Raw genomic sequence first — 13,115 nt, forward strand, 5'->3', positions numbered from 1 at the left:
TTATATAACTGAATGTTATCTCTATATCTATCTATATGTCGAGTGAAGTGATTTCCTCTTTAGTTCAAATTAATTAATTAATTCTCCTTGATATAAATTCAGATATAGGATTGCCGATAACAAGGCATTTCCGAGAGATTGTCGTCGGCAGATTTGATCTTAGTATTCTATGTACAATTTGGTTAATTAGAATTTCAAGCATTTTTAAAATATCATTTCCAGGGTACATTTGTGTACAATGAAAATGTTTTTAATCTAATTATTTTGCACATGACCAATGACAAGGAAAGAAAAACAATTATGAGTTATATTAAAATATAGCTGTCTATGCTATCAAAAACTGGACTAACGTGTATTGAAAAAGTGTATGTTTCGTTATTTTATTGAATTCGGTGAAATAACTCTTTATTTTAACTTTTTAAAGTCCCGTAGAGTTCGTGGAGTTTTTAAATTTCAACATTTGATTCACACCACATTTTGAATGTATTTTTAGAATTTTATGATGTTTAGTATACCAGTGAATAATTAATTAAGTTAAGATTTAACATATAGAAAAGGAATTTTACCTTTGAAATCGAGCTAGGGATATAAGCTGTGATAATTTCATACAATACATGTAATTATCTGATTCACATTGTAATTACTGAAATTGAAAAAAAAAAATAGTTTCTTTTCTTTTTTTTTAATTGACCTCCAATTACTTTTTGGTTGGGATTTTAAAACCCATATTATTTTTTCATCGATATCCCTTTTGATAAAGAACTATATTCGGTATATTGCATATTTTTGCCTCCATAAAAGTCAAATTTTGAAGAATTGTGATTGTGGTTCTCTAAATTTTTACTATTTTGAAATATCTTAAAATGAATTATTTAATGCGAATATATAGGATCTCCCATGGTTTGTGGTTTGATATGATTTTTATCCAACGAGTTGTGTGTTTTCTATCCCCGAGACTTGGCGAGGGGATAAAAACACACAACGAGTTGGATAAAAATCATATCAAATCACAAACCATGGGAGATTCTTTTTATCACATATTCTTGTTCACTATAAATGTGTATTTTGTCGTTATTTCTAATTCAATGTTCCTTTTCGGTTACCTCGAACCAAATAACGTAATATATAAAATGACTCTGTATGAAATTGTTCGTACAAATATAAAAGAAAGAAAATATTTCAGCACTTATGTTTTTAATTCATGAATGAAATCTTGTTAAAATACATCAAATAATACACATGTATTTGTTTATTTACATTACGTCACGCGGCGTAGGAATACATAGTGTTGATACGAAAACGATATCACATGAGCTATATCAACGGGATAAAGGGGAAAATATGTGATAAATATCAATATCATATTCACACCTTCATTAATGACATGTACAGCAGGATTGTAGTTAAGGTTGAACATTTGATTGATAATCTTGTAGATTTTTTTATTGGTTAAAAGTTAATTTATAATTAAAAGTTTCAAAGCAATAGTCGATGTACATACACTGTATTTGTAAGTGTGGAGATTAACATACATAAGTTGGGATACACGTCAAACCCTCTTGTGATTAGGAAAATCATTTAAATAATTTTTGACAATACCTTGATTTGCATATTGACCTTTAAAGACAAATGTAAAATACATAAAATTGTACTCCAGCAACGCCCTTCAGAAGTTTCTAAGGACTCCATTCCTAAACACTGCTACAGATATAGAATAGGTTTTTTAATGAAAGATCTACAGAATTAAATCTTTGCGGAATAGAAAATTTAAATTTTTAACCCCTTCCCCGTAGTCACGCATTTTAACGCAGTTACCATTTCCTATTTTAACGCACAATTACGCATTTACCGTTTCGTCAATTTACTTGTCAATAATTTACCTCGTTTTAGAAAATTGTTCATACGTAGAGCATGCTCTCTTGCGTATCAAGTCAACCGAGATATATATACACTCCGTATGCGGGTGATGAAGGTATATTTCGGCATAAGTAAGGGAAGTTGACGACAGAAAAGTTAAAGTCTTTAAGTTTATCATATAGCTTGGTTGTTAGATTACCATTAATGTCCTTTTTAAGAAAAATACTAGGATCCAAGTATGAAACAGACGTGTGAGACTATGTGGTATCCTTTATCTCAAGCTCTCCTGGATATATCATATCGACGTAGGAATGAAAAGTAAAATCTTTATCACCAAAACAAAAATGTTTTTCAAGTATATATTTAAATCAAGAATATTAAGACGAATAAATTATTTCAAAATAGGATGGATATGAAGATAACGAACAGTATTCAATCTCAAAGTATTAAATCGACTGCGAATGTGACTGAAGAGTATTTACTCTTTGTAAGTTTTAAATTTACCTAGTTTTAAAATAACTTTGTAAAGACGTAGTTATATTACATTATATTTAGAAAATGAAATCGATATTTTAATAAGAAAATATATACAATGTTACTGAATGTTCAGAATACTCAATTACATTTTTAAATAACTCTATTCACAGCCTGATAGCAAAGATAAGGATGAACTGATAATTGCCATGTGTGACTAGATCAAATATATGTACCCACGTGCAGAAAAGCATCTTAATCTTTCTTAATGCGTGGAAATTCATAATTTAAGTACATTTATCTAAAAGTAAAAAAGTGACTAAACTGGCTAGATAAGAGCAGAATGAAACGTCACAATAAAGATCAATTTCATTTTTCAAGAGCATAAAACATTTCCCAATTTACATACGCATATACAAAATTAAAACTATATAATAAGTTGCCAATTTTACCATCTTTGAGTAGCATCACGAACGATGACTTTCTGTATGGTTCTGTTATGCCAAAAATATCTTCTAACGTCCCATTTTTAAGGATATCAATTACTCCTTTAATATGGTCGTTGTTCATCAAAGAGGTTGCTCAAGGACAATAAATAAGGTTATACAGAGAATAAATGCTTTAATACCGTATAAGTAGAATTTTTAGCGAGGATATAACTTTGGCATTATTAGCGAGGGTGCCGAGATCGCTAAAATTGAATATCGCTAAAAATTAATTGCGTTTTATTTGCAACAGCTTCATTAATATGCATTTTAAAATCGCTAAAATAACATCTCGCTAAAAATAAATTACCAGTTTTTAAGGACAAATCGCTAAATTTGCGTCTCGCTAAAATTTCCACTTATACGGTATTTGGGAAAAATCCAATGAGCACTTACATCTCACACAAGAGTTTTTTTATTGTTCGTTTTTTAAAGACTATCGTCTTTCGTTGTAAAATGGTCAACCAAATGTATTAGTCTATTATATCTCTTTAGCTGAGATAAACATTTACTTTTAAATACAACTATTTCATACAAACCTGAATTGTATAATAAACAAAGACAATAAGTTAAACATAATTTATTCATTTAAAAGTAATTCAATCCTAGTAACGTTTAATTAAGGAATGTTCTAAAGTTTTGTGTAATTCAATGGTGTGTAAATCACACAGACTTGTTACGTAGGCATATTTTATGAGGCGCGCTAGCATAACGGAAGCGCGCTAACATAACGGAACTTAAAAACATTCCTTATATTTACATTTTACATGTTTTAAAGCATAAAAAATATACTCAATGTTTGAATTTATCGCTGCCCTATATCGTTGCATTTTTTATTAACGTCGCTACAACCTGATTGTGATGTCATGTTAGCGCAATGTTTCTGCGTGAGTATACACGAAAATGGTTTTCAAATCAATTTCACAATTTGCTTACTAGAAAAACATATCGAATGTAAATACCTGGGTATTCCGTCATAGTTATCATTCATTGTAAAAATATTTAAAAAAATTTGGGGGTACTTTTTTTCTCAACCTTGTACAAGATAACATTATTTTGGGGCAAAACAAAGATTTTTACATTAGGGTACATGTAACGGCGGATATGACAGGACGACAGATGTTGCTTAATAGTCCTAGTCAGCTGACACATCTCTGCATTTCTGTGGGTGTGTGATTTTTATCAGAGTTGTGTATGGTGCATGGAGTTGATTTAAATTAATAAATATTTTTTATCTTTACCTTTTAAATGCTTACTTTCGATCAGTTATTAATTTTACAATAATTTATTTACCCGTTCCGTAGTAATAATAATACTTTGTGCGGGAAACTCTCCATAGTTCTATACATAAATAACCTCGAATATAGTCACCAAACACAAGGACTGTTTCAGTAGCTCTGAAAATAAGTTTTTAAAGTTTTTGAGGGATCATTTTCTACAGTTACATGTAAATACATACATGTATATATATTTACAAACAACAAGAACATATACATGCAAACATATTCACAAACAACGAGAAAACATACATGTATAAATATATATACAAACAATATGACAAATTATGCACTTAATGTTCAATGGACAAAGTTTTTGATATTTTCATAAAATCTTTTTTTTCTATTTTGTGTGAATTATTTGTACATAGTAGATGAAACTTTATCATTTCCTGCAAGTGTAGGAAAATGGAAGGCTGTAATTTTAAACTGTTACGTTTTAGATTCATAAATCCTCTGCTAACTTATATAAAATGCTGCTTTAGCATTGATGATTTTTCAAAAGAAACGTATTAAATAATTTTATACAATCAATTATATTATAGCTAGAGGGACAACATTAAACAAAAAAGGCATTTAAACTTAAGGACAGATGATACAAACAAACCTTTGTCAAATATTTTGAAAATAACGACTTGAGTCATGTTCTAATGAATAAAGTGAACAAGTTTCACCGCGTAGTTTTTAAAATTTTAGTCAAATTTTCACCAAAAAAAAAAGATTTGAAGCGAATAATATTTGTATAGATTAATAAGGATAGTATCAGAGAGGCAGACTTTTGAACATCATAGAAGGTTTACAATTTCTTTATACTCTAGAAATATATAATTTGCATTATTTTCAATGAAATTAGGACACAATATATATATATAGAGGATATCTATATTGTGTGATTTGATATTAGCTTTATCCAACGAGTTGAAATGGTGTATATATTCGCGAGGCTTGCCGAGCGAATATACACCATTTCAACGAGTTGGATAAAGCTAATATCAAATCACACAATTATAGATGTTCTATTTATCTCATACGACTTTCGTTTTAACAAAACTTTGAGACTTCCCCTGCGAAACTGCATGAATGACTGCCAAAATCAAATTGATTACGTATAACTTGATGACGTAGCACCGTTGATGTTTACATGCGTCGAGAGAAAGTAGATCGAGTTCAAAATTTAGAATATTTGCTATCTGTGTCTTTGAAAACATCAAGTGACAATTGCTGGAGCTTTACATCAAACGAACTTCTGACTGAAAGTTTTTAGGACTATGGGAATCCTGAAAATCAACTCTTTTTATCATGTTTATGATGGCAGTACAAATAGTGCTAGGCAAGGCTAGGGGCCTAGACTTTGTCTAGATTGTTTGCTGATCCATGGAAAGTAACACCTACATTACTAGGTAGGCATACGTAGTATAATATAAGAAAGCATTGTTAAAGATGTAAAAGGAGTCTTATAACAACAACTTAACTGGTAGGCTTTACTTAACTGGTAGGCTTTACTTTCTCCGACAACGTAAAAGTTAACATCTGTCTTCAAATAGCTATAACGGGTTCCTTGATAAAATATGACACTTATTTGACATATACCAGTCTTTTTCTTGCTTTTAACGATATTACTACTCTTTATCATTCATTTTATAAGGGCAACAATTTTCACAAATAAAAGTTTAAATAAAATAAAATCTTGAAGCGAGGGATCGTGTCAAAACCGGAAGTGCTATTGATAAAGCATCTACCCGTTGATAAAGCACAAGTTTATCCAACGGCCTGTATCACCAACACGTATGAGATAAATACTAATCCAGGCATCCATTTTTGGTTTGTATCATCTGTCCTTAATAGATCTATAAAGGACTAATAGACATTTATGCCATTAACATTTATCTCTCTTATCAGAGTATCAATGAACCTTAAGGAATGCTATGAAAAAAGTTTAGAAAGACTTTGTTCTTTTTAGTACTAATTAATCTGTTTTTATTGTTTGATTATACATATATTATGCAAAAACATAACGTTGAATGTTTATCCATCCTTTATGCCAAGAAAAAAACAGGAACCTCTTTTACAAGAGCTTTAGAATAAAATTTAATTCTTCTTATCATCTTCTAATTCATATTGATCTGAAAATATGAAAAATAAAAAAAAACGTAAATAAAATTTGAAAATGCAAATATACAAAAATTGAAATTGAGTGGTTTAAAATGTAAATATGATTTGGGTTGAGCTGTTGCGCCGAAATGATTTCATTGCAACACGTGACCAAATGCACTTGATTGTTAAGTGATCAATCAGGTCACGTATCAGCATGTAGATATGTGATCAAAATTTGTCCGTTGTCTGTCGTTGTTGCTGTTGTTATCCTCGTCATTAGCGTTGTCGTAAAGTTTTGACATTTTCATCTTCTTCTCAAGAATCACTGGGCCACTTTCAACCAAACTTGCCACAAAATATCTTTGGGTCAAGAGGATTCAAATTTATTCAAATGACATACCAAGCTCTCTCCCAAGGGGAGATTATAATGATTTCATGAAAAATCTTTGCCATCTTTTAAAAATTCTCCCCAAAAGTGCGCAAAAAATATTGCGCCGTAAATTGCACCTTTTTTGCATTACAGGATCTGTAGCGTCATGGTCAAAGACAAATATATAAAACCATTACGCTACAGATCTGCAGCTAATCTAAGCTATACATAAGACTATGTAGAGAAAATCTTTAAAAATTCTTCTTTTTCAGAACCACTGGTCCAGGAAGCATCCTCAGGTAGTGTAGATTAATTTTTTTTTTCAAATCATGACCCCTGGTTATAGGGTGGGACCACAAAGGCCGATCAAATTTTTACATCAAAAACTATAGGAAAAGTCTTTAAAAATCTTATTCTTTTAAAACAATGGGCCAGTAAATATGAAACTAATATGGAAGCACCCTCATGTAGTGTAGATGAAGTAGATTCAAGTTTGTTTAAATTAAGACGCCCGAGGAAAGGGCGGGGTCACAATGGATGCTTAAAGTTTACATAGGAATTAATAGGGGGATCTCTTAAAAATCTTCTTCACAAGATCAGCAAAGTTATGATCGGTGATATAAATTCATGTTTGTTCATATCATGAACCCCGGGTAAGGTGTCGCCATGATGGGCAATCGAATGTTTGCATAGAAATATATAGGAAAAATCTTTAAAACTGTTCTTCTCAAGTATGTTGAATGTATACATGAATGTTTTTATTGATATAGTGACATTCTAAATAATAACATATATATATATATATTTTATAAAAATTACATTGTTGTAGAGTAAAAGGTTTCATGACATTTTATCTGTTGCTACAGAATTCATGTGGCGAAATTTGGAATTAAATTGGAGTGTATATGGCTGTTTTATGGCCATTTATATACAATCAATGCGTAAAAACAAAAACAAGAATGGAAACTTTGTTGAACATTATAACCCACCGAGCTACTAAAGTTTAAGTAGGCACACAGGAAAATATCTAGAATAATAAATTAAAATGCTTCTAGATGCTGCTGGAAATTGCGTACACAGGATTAAAGTATTCAAATTGATGTAGCTTTATAAGAATGGAAGGATCGATTAACATTTTAATGATCATCCTCTGCGATACCTCAGTATCTCTCTTACCGCATGTAAGTTGTGCCTATGAATTATGAAAGAAAGGTAATATGTCTTGATATAGAGTATTGATTTTTAAGTAAAAAAAGACAAAAAAAGTCTAAAGATATGAAAGATAATTAGAACTAAAACAAAGCTAAACTCCGGTTGTCACAAAACTTTATGTCAAGTGATTGCTTCTTAAATCCTTTGACCGCATAGTTAAAGGTACTTGGACACAGATTTGAAGTTATCATTTTCTCTATAATATTACGACTTATATATTTTAATAGCATTTCACACAAAAATTAATTAAAAATCTTATTTCTTTTTAAAGATATTGAAATTTCAAATTTTTCGGCGGGTTTGATTGGCATATCCTTGCACTCTCACGAATTTAATTTTATTCTTACAGTGCAGAGAAATAATTTTGTTACAGCATCAATGCTGATTTTGGTGCTTCCTATGCTTGCTGATTTTGATGCTTCCTTTGCTTGCTGATTTTGATGCTAGTTATCCTTATCCTGATCCTGGTTTGATCCTTATCCTGATGCTGGTTTGAAACTAGGTCAATGCTAGTAATGCTACCGGAAGTAGGATTATCCTGCCGGAAGTGGATAATTCAAAAACAGCATCGCTATTTTAAGCCATTAAAAATAATTTTTGGGGTAATTTTTATTTGTAATTTGTATTAAATGACTTTCCTTTATCTGTTTTCACTTTGGTCAATGCTAGTTCTATCCTTTGCTTGCTGATGCTGATCCAAGTAATGCTGTTTTTTTAAATGCTGATGCTGATGCTTGTTCTATCCTGATCCTACTTATGCTGATCCTGATGCTGGTTTATGTAACAAAATTAGTTCCCTGCACTGTAATCCTTAGGAAAAGTGGCAATATCGATTTGTATAAATGAAAAAAATATTAATACTATAATCCAGAAAATTCAGAGTAGACACGTTCGAAAGCAAAACAAAAACACAATATATTGTCAGTCCGTGCAGTTGTGGTAAGCAGACTGTGACGATTGAACGCGATTGAACTCGAGCCCTGTTTACAAAAACTGTGTACATAACACGAGTGTGCTCGATTTACTAAACTCTGTACGCATCTCGTAGTTTGGAATGACGACACTTGTGAAGGTGTTTTGCTTTCTAACATTTCTACTCTGAATAAAATTATTTTTCTTGATAAAAGTTTTAATATTTCTCATTAAAACACATCAAATTGCCACTTTTCCTAAGGATTAAGAATATAGTTAAAATTTGTGGAAGTGCAAGGATGTGTCAATCAAACCCGCCAAAAATTTAAAGTTTTAATAACTTTTAAATGAAATAAGGTTTTTAATTAATTTTTGTGTGAAATGCTATTAAAATATATAATTCGTGATATTATACAGAAAAAATGAGAAAATATTAACTTCAAATCTGTGTCCAAGTACCTTTAAAACCGTTGTGAAGTTTTAGTATATGGACTTGATTTTTTACATACTTATAAACAAAAGATTTCATCAGACATGGGTTCTACTTCCCAGTATACAAAAGGTTTTCCGTAAATCAATGTGTATGGAACTTTTCTAACAACCCTCGTATCTCTTATATTTACGTGTAGATGAGGACCTAGGAATTTACGAGAAGAAGAACATGGAGATCCAAGAAACATGTATGTTATTGACAATAAATAGATTAACCTAAAAAATATGAATATACAAATACGTGGAAATAAGAGTTTGTATTGTATAACATATCTTATATTTACATCTAAGTGAAGAACTAGGCAATGAGGAAAATATAAGAACATAGAGAACCTTTGTTGTATGTTATTGAAAATTAATATATTAACTGTGACCGTAAGGGCGATTGGAGTTACAGTTTATTATAAAAAAGACACTTGCAACATTTATCGGCTACTTCAAACATCAAGTCGTACGAGACATATAGACTACCTATGATGTCACATGGCGTAAGGGAGCTAGTCGGAGCTTACGGAGACAGCCGAGCATCTTGATGAAAAAATAGTTCTAGACCAAGTACAATTTTTGACAAAAGACAGTATAGAGTATTTTCTTGCTGCTTGTAAGATTTCAATAAACCAAAAATATTTAATTTTTTAATGTAATTTATCTATTCGCCATGATCGCATGGCCTATATGGAATCCTTGTACCAAAGGAATTCCGTGAAGTTTTCACAAATAATTGCCTGAAGTATGTACGGATTTTATTCCGAATTTCTTCTGTTCTTACATGTATTCTATTGAGATCACTCCGCTTAAAATTGCTATAACATACCATTTCATAAAATTGTAAAACATATTTCTTTTTTTTTTACATGTAGATGAAGAACTAGATCTTGAAGAGAAGAAGAACACAAAAAATGACCTTAATGACCGAAATGTTATTGGCAATTAATATATTAACTTTGAAAAAAAATATAAATATACTATAAAAGCTAAAAGTTTATAACATATCTTTTATATTTACATAAAGGTCTAGAACTAGGCGTTGAAAAGAAGGAGACCACAGAGGACTCCAAAACAGGTAAATTATCGACAAACACGTTGATTAAACAAGAATATCAGGAGTCTCGTTTAAAGTTATCATTTCGTGAGTTTTACGGTCAGTACAATGACCTCGTCGGCAAATACAATTTACGAATGAGTCAATATTGATTGACTTTTTTTTTATACGTAGTAACTGTTAGTTATTTATTGATACTGGATTGACATTGAATTTTTCCGTAATTTCCCGATGACGAGAAGGAGCACAGGGTGGCTATGACCGGTCGGCAGGGGATACTCACTTCTCACCCGATCCCGCCTCTGGTGATATGGTGGTCCATATTTGCTCTGCACCAATTTTGTATTGTTTTATGGACTTTGATATTGAATACTGTCCGTTATCTCCATATCCTTCATATCTCTTATATTTAAACATCTAGGTGGAGAACTAAGTGATGTAGAGAAAAAGTACACGGAAGACCCCAAAACATGTACTATTTATTGACAATTATATATTAACTATAAAAGGTATATAAAATAAACAATAAAAGTTTGAATTGTATTTATGTTTTTTTTTTACCTGTAGGTGAAGAACTATTTATTGAAGATCAGAGGAACATGGCGATCCCAAAAACATGTATGTTATTGACACTTAATATTTTAGTAAAAGAAAAAATATATAAAATAGCATAAAAGTTAAATTTGTATCACATATCCGTTTATGACATACCTATATACATTTAGATGAAGAACTAGGCATTGAAGAGAAGAAAAAGAAGAGAACCCTCTTCATGCTGTGCTGCCGTGCAACCAGACATCTACGTGTTCGAGTATTTTGTGTACTAATTATCTTCTATCATATAACTGTTGTCGATTACCAGATGGCAATACACAAAGACATTGCATACTTGGGCTTTCTAGCAATTGACGTCATCACCATTATCCTATTTATTGCGTCATTTACATTGTCATGTTTTCGTTTCAATGGTTCGAATGCCAAGCTACTGAAGAAAACAAACATTTGGATAGATGTGCTTTCGTGGTTTCTGTATTCGGCCACTGTGATGATTAAGTCGATTATAATATTCAGTGATTTCGAAGAAGAAAACCTCATTTTCGGGCCGAATTCCGTAAAAACTGCTTTTGCTGTAGTAGGAGTCGTCTTTGTGCTTCATCTTTCTACCCTACATGACGCAAAGCCTGATTTGGTGAGGAAGGCATACATTAAATCACTATCGATGAGTGTTATTTATGATATCCTGGACTGTGTAGACAGCATGGAACCACTCTTTATTAAGGAGGATCGTGAAGAGTTCTCACCAGGTCTCATAAAAGCCATAGTGACTGTAGCCTCCTTAAATTTTGTCCTTCCAACCATACCTCTTGTTACCTTGTCGCTTACACAATTCGGACAAGGCAAGTTACCCAGACGTTTGATTTTGTTACATAAGATTATCCTTGCATACATCATTAATCTTCCACTGTTGGTCATTAGACTGTTTTTATGGCATGAATTTGACCAAGGCATCTCCGTATTTTCTTTAAAGAATTTGATTGTGATCGTGGCAATGTCATACAAATTTTACAAACATTATGAGAAGAAAAAACTGAAAGATCAAGACGTTGAGGACAAAGCAGAAATTAAACCAGATGATGTTTTAACTGCATAGGACAGTTTTTTTTATCGGGCAATCAATTAATATATTTTTTTCAGATTAGCTTAACCTTAAGCCACTGAGTTCGAGGGTTTATATGTGAAAGTACTGTGAACTCCGATCCTTTCTTTTTTTATTCAAGGCATTATTTTTTCCCCGATTTTTCCTAAGAATTCTTTATCATTATCCCCGGCAGACCAATACCCATTTGATTATTGTTTATAAAATCATGCAGGAGACCAATTAATAATTTATTTTTATTATAACAAACCCTGGAACAAGTTAAAATGTTAAACAAGAAACTTTTAAATTTTAACCTGATTAGATATTCATATTCTTCTTTTTGTCCAGTTGCATTTACTTGTAAAAATATAAGAATCTTTATGTTAGAAACACAACAATGCACACACAAAAAATTGACATATTTTATTCACAAATCAAACATAAAAATCTTGAATATAGTCTGTTTCTCATTTATTTGATCGCGTTATTTCATACAGGATGTAGACATTTTCCTTCGTTGCTTTGATAAAACCGTTTCAAGTTATTTTGTACAAAAAACATGTTATGAACACATTTGTGTTCATAACAATACAACTGAAGAGGCTTTTAGAAACGATAACTCAAAATTAAGCACACTGGGTGCCGTTTTTCACACCTACATTTCCTGTTCTTGAATTACACCACAGTACAAATCATTTTTTTTAAATTAAGGTTTTAATGCTCTAAGTAAATGTTATCTTTTCTTCAGAATTTTACTTACCTAAAAATCTATTTTTCTTTTTTTTGCATTTGTTCCTTGAAAAATTAAATCAAAGACCTATGGCTTGTCGTGTGACTCGTAATTATAAGACAGCTGATTTTTCAATATGCAACATTTAATACCCACACCATATAACAATCGTACAAATGTACGTTTAGAAGACCCTGACGTGACATGTGTATTTAGTATTTTTCAATTTCTATCAAACATGTACTAGGTTTTTTTTAGAAAGCTAATTCTTAACTTTTGTAAATCTTTTTCAATTAACGTCACAATCGTATTAAATTTAGATGTTAGATCCTCTCCCATATTCGCTAAAATTACAACTGAGGGTCATGTTAGAGGTAATGTTTGAACAACTTTTTCGTTTCTACATTTTCCATGCTGAGATTTAATTGGGTGATATAATTTGACCCCTGACACGACTTCCTGTAGGAGGTTGTTAGATTCTTGTAGCGATTTTGAGAGCGGATCTTACATATAATTTAATTGGAAAATTAA

General features: G+C 31.2%; 1 protein-coding gene across 1 annotated transcript; it reads left to right on the forward strand.

The window, feature by feature from the left end:
- Positions 1-10,111: 10,111 nt before the first annotated feature.
- Positions 10,112-12,081, forward strand: LOC134257872 (uncharacterized). The gene is made up of 3 exons (XM_062740451.1): positions 10,112-10,236; positions 10,783-10,833; positions 10,941-12,081. Exons 2-3 carry the CDS (start codon positions 10,815-10,817, stop codon positions 11,864-11,866), a joined length of 945 nt encoding a protein of 314 aa, XP_062596435.1. The 5' UTR covers positions 10,112-10,236; positions 10,783-10,814; the 3' UTR covers positions 11,867-12,081.
- Positions 12,082-13,115: the final 1,034 nt, after the last annotated feature.

This window comes from Saccostrea cucullata, unplaced genomic scaffold, assembly GCF_032062105.1.
Source record: "Saccostrea cucullata isolate Sc308-1 unplaced genomic scaffold, CSIRO_AGI_Scuc_v1 ctg8138, whole genome shotgun sequence".
Lineage (NCBI taxonomy): Eukaryota > Metazoa > Mollusca > Bivalvia > Ostreida > Ostreidae > Saccostrea > Saccostrea cuccullata.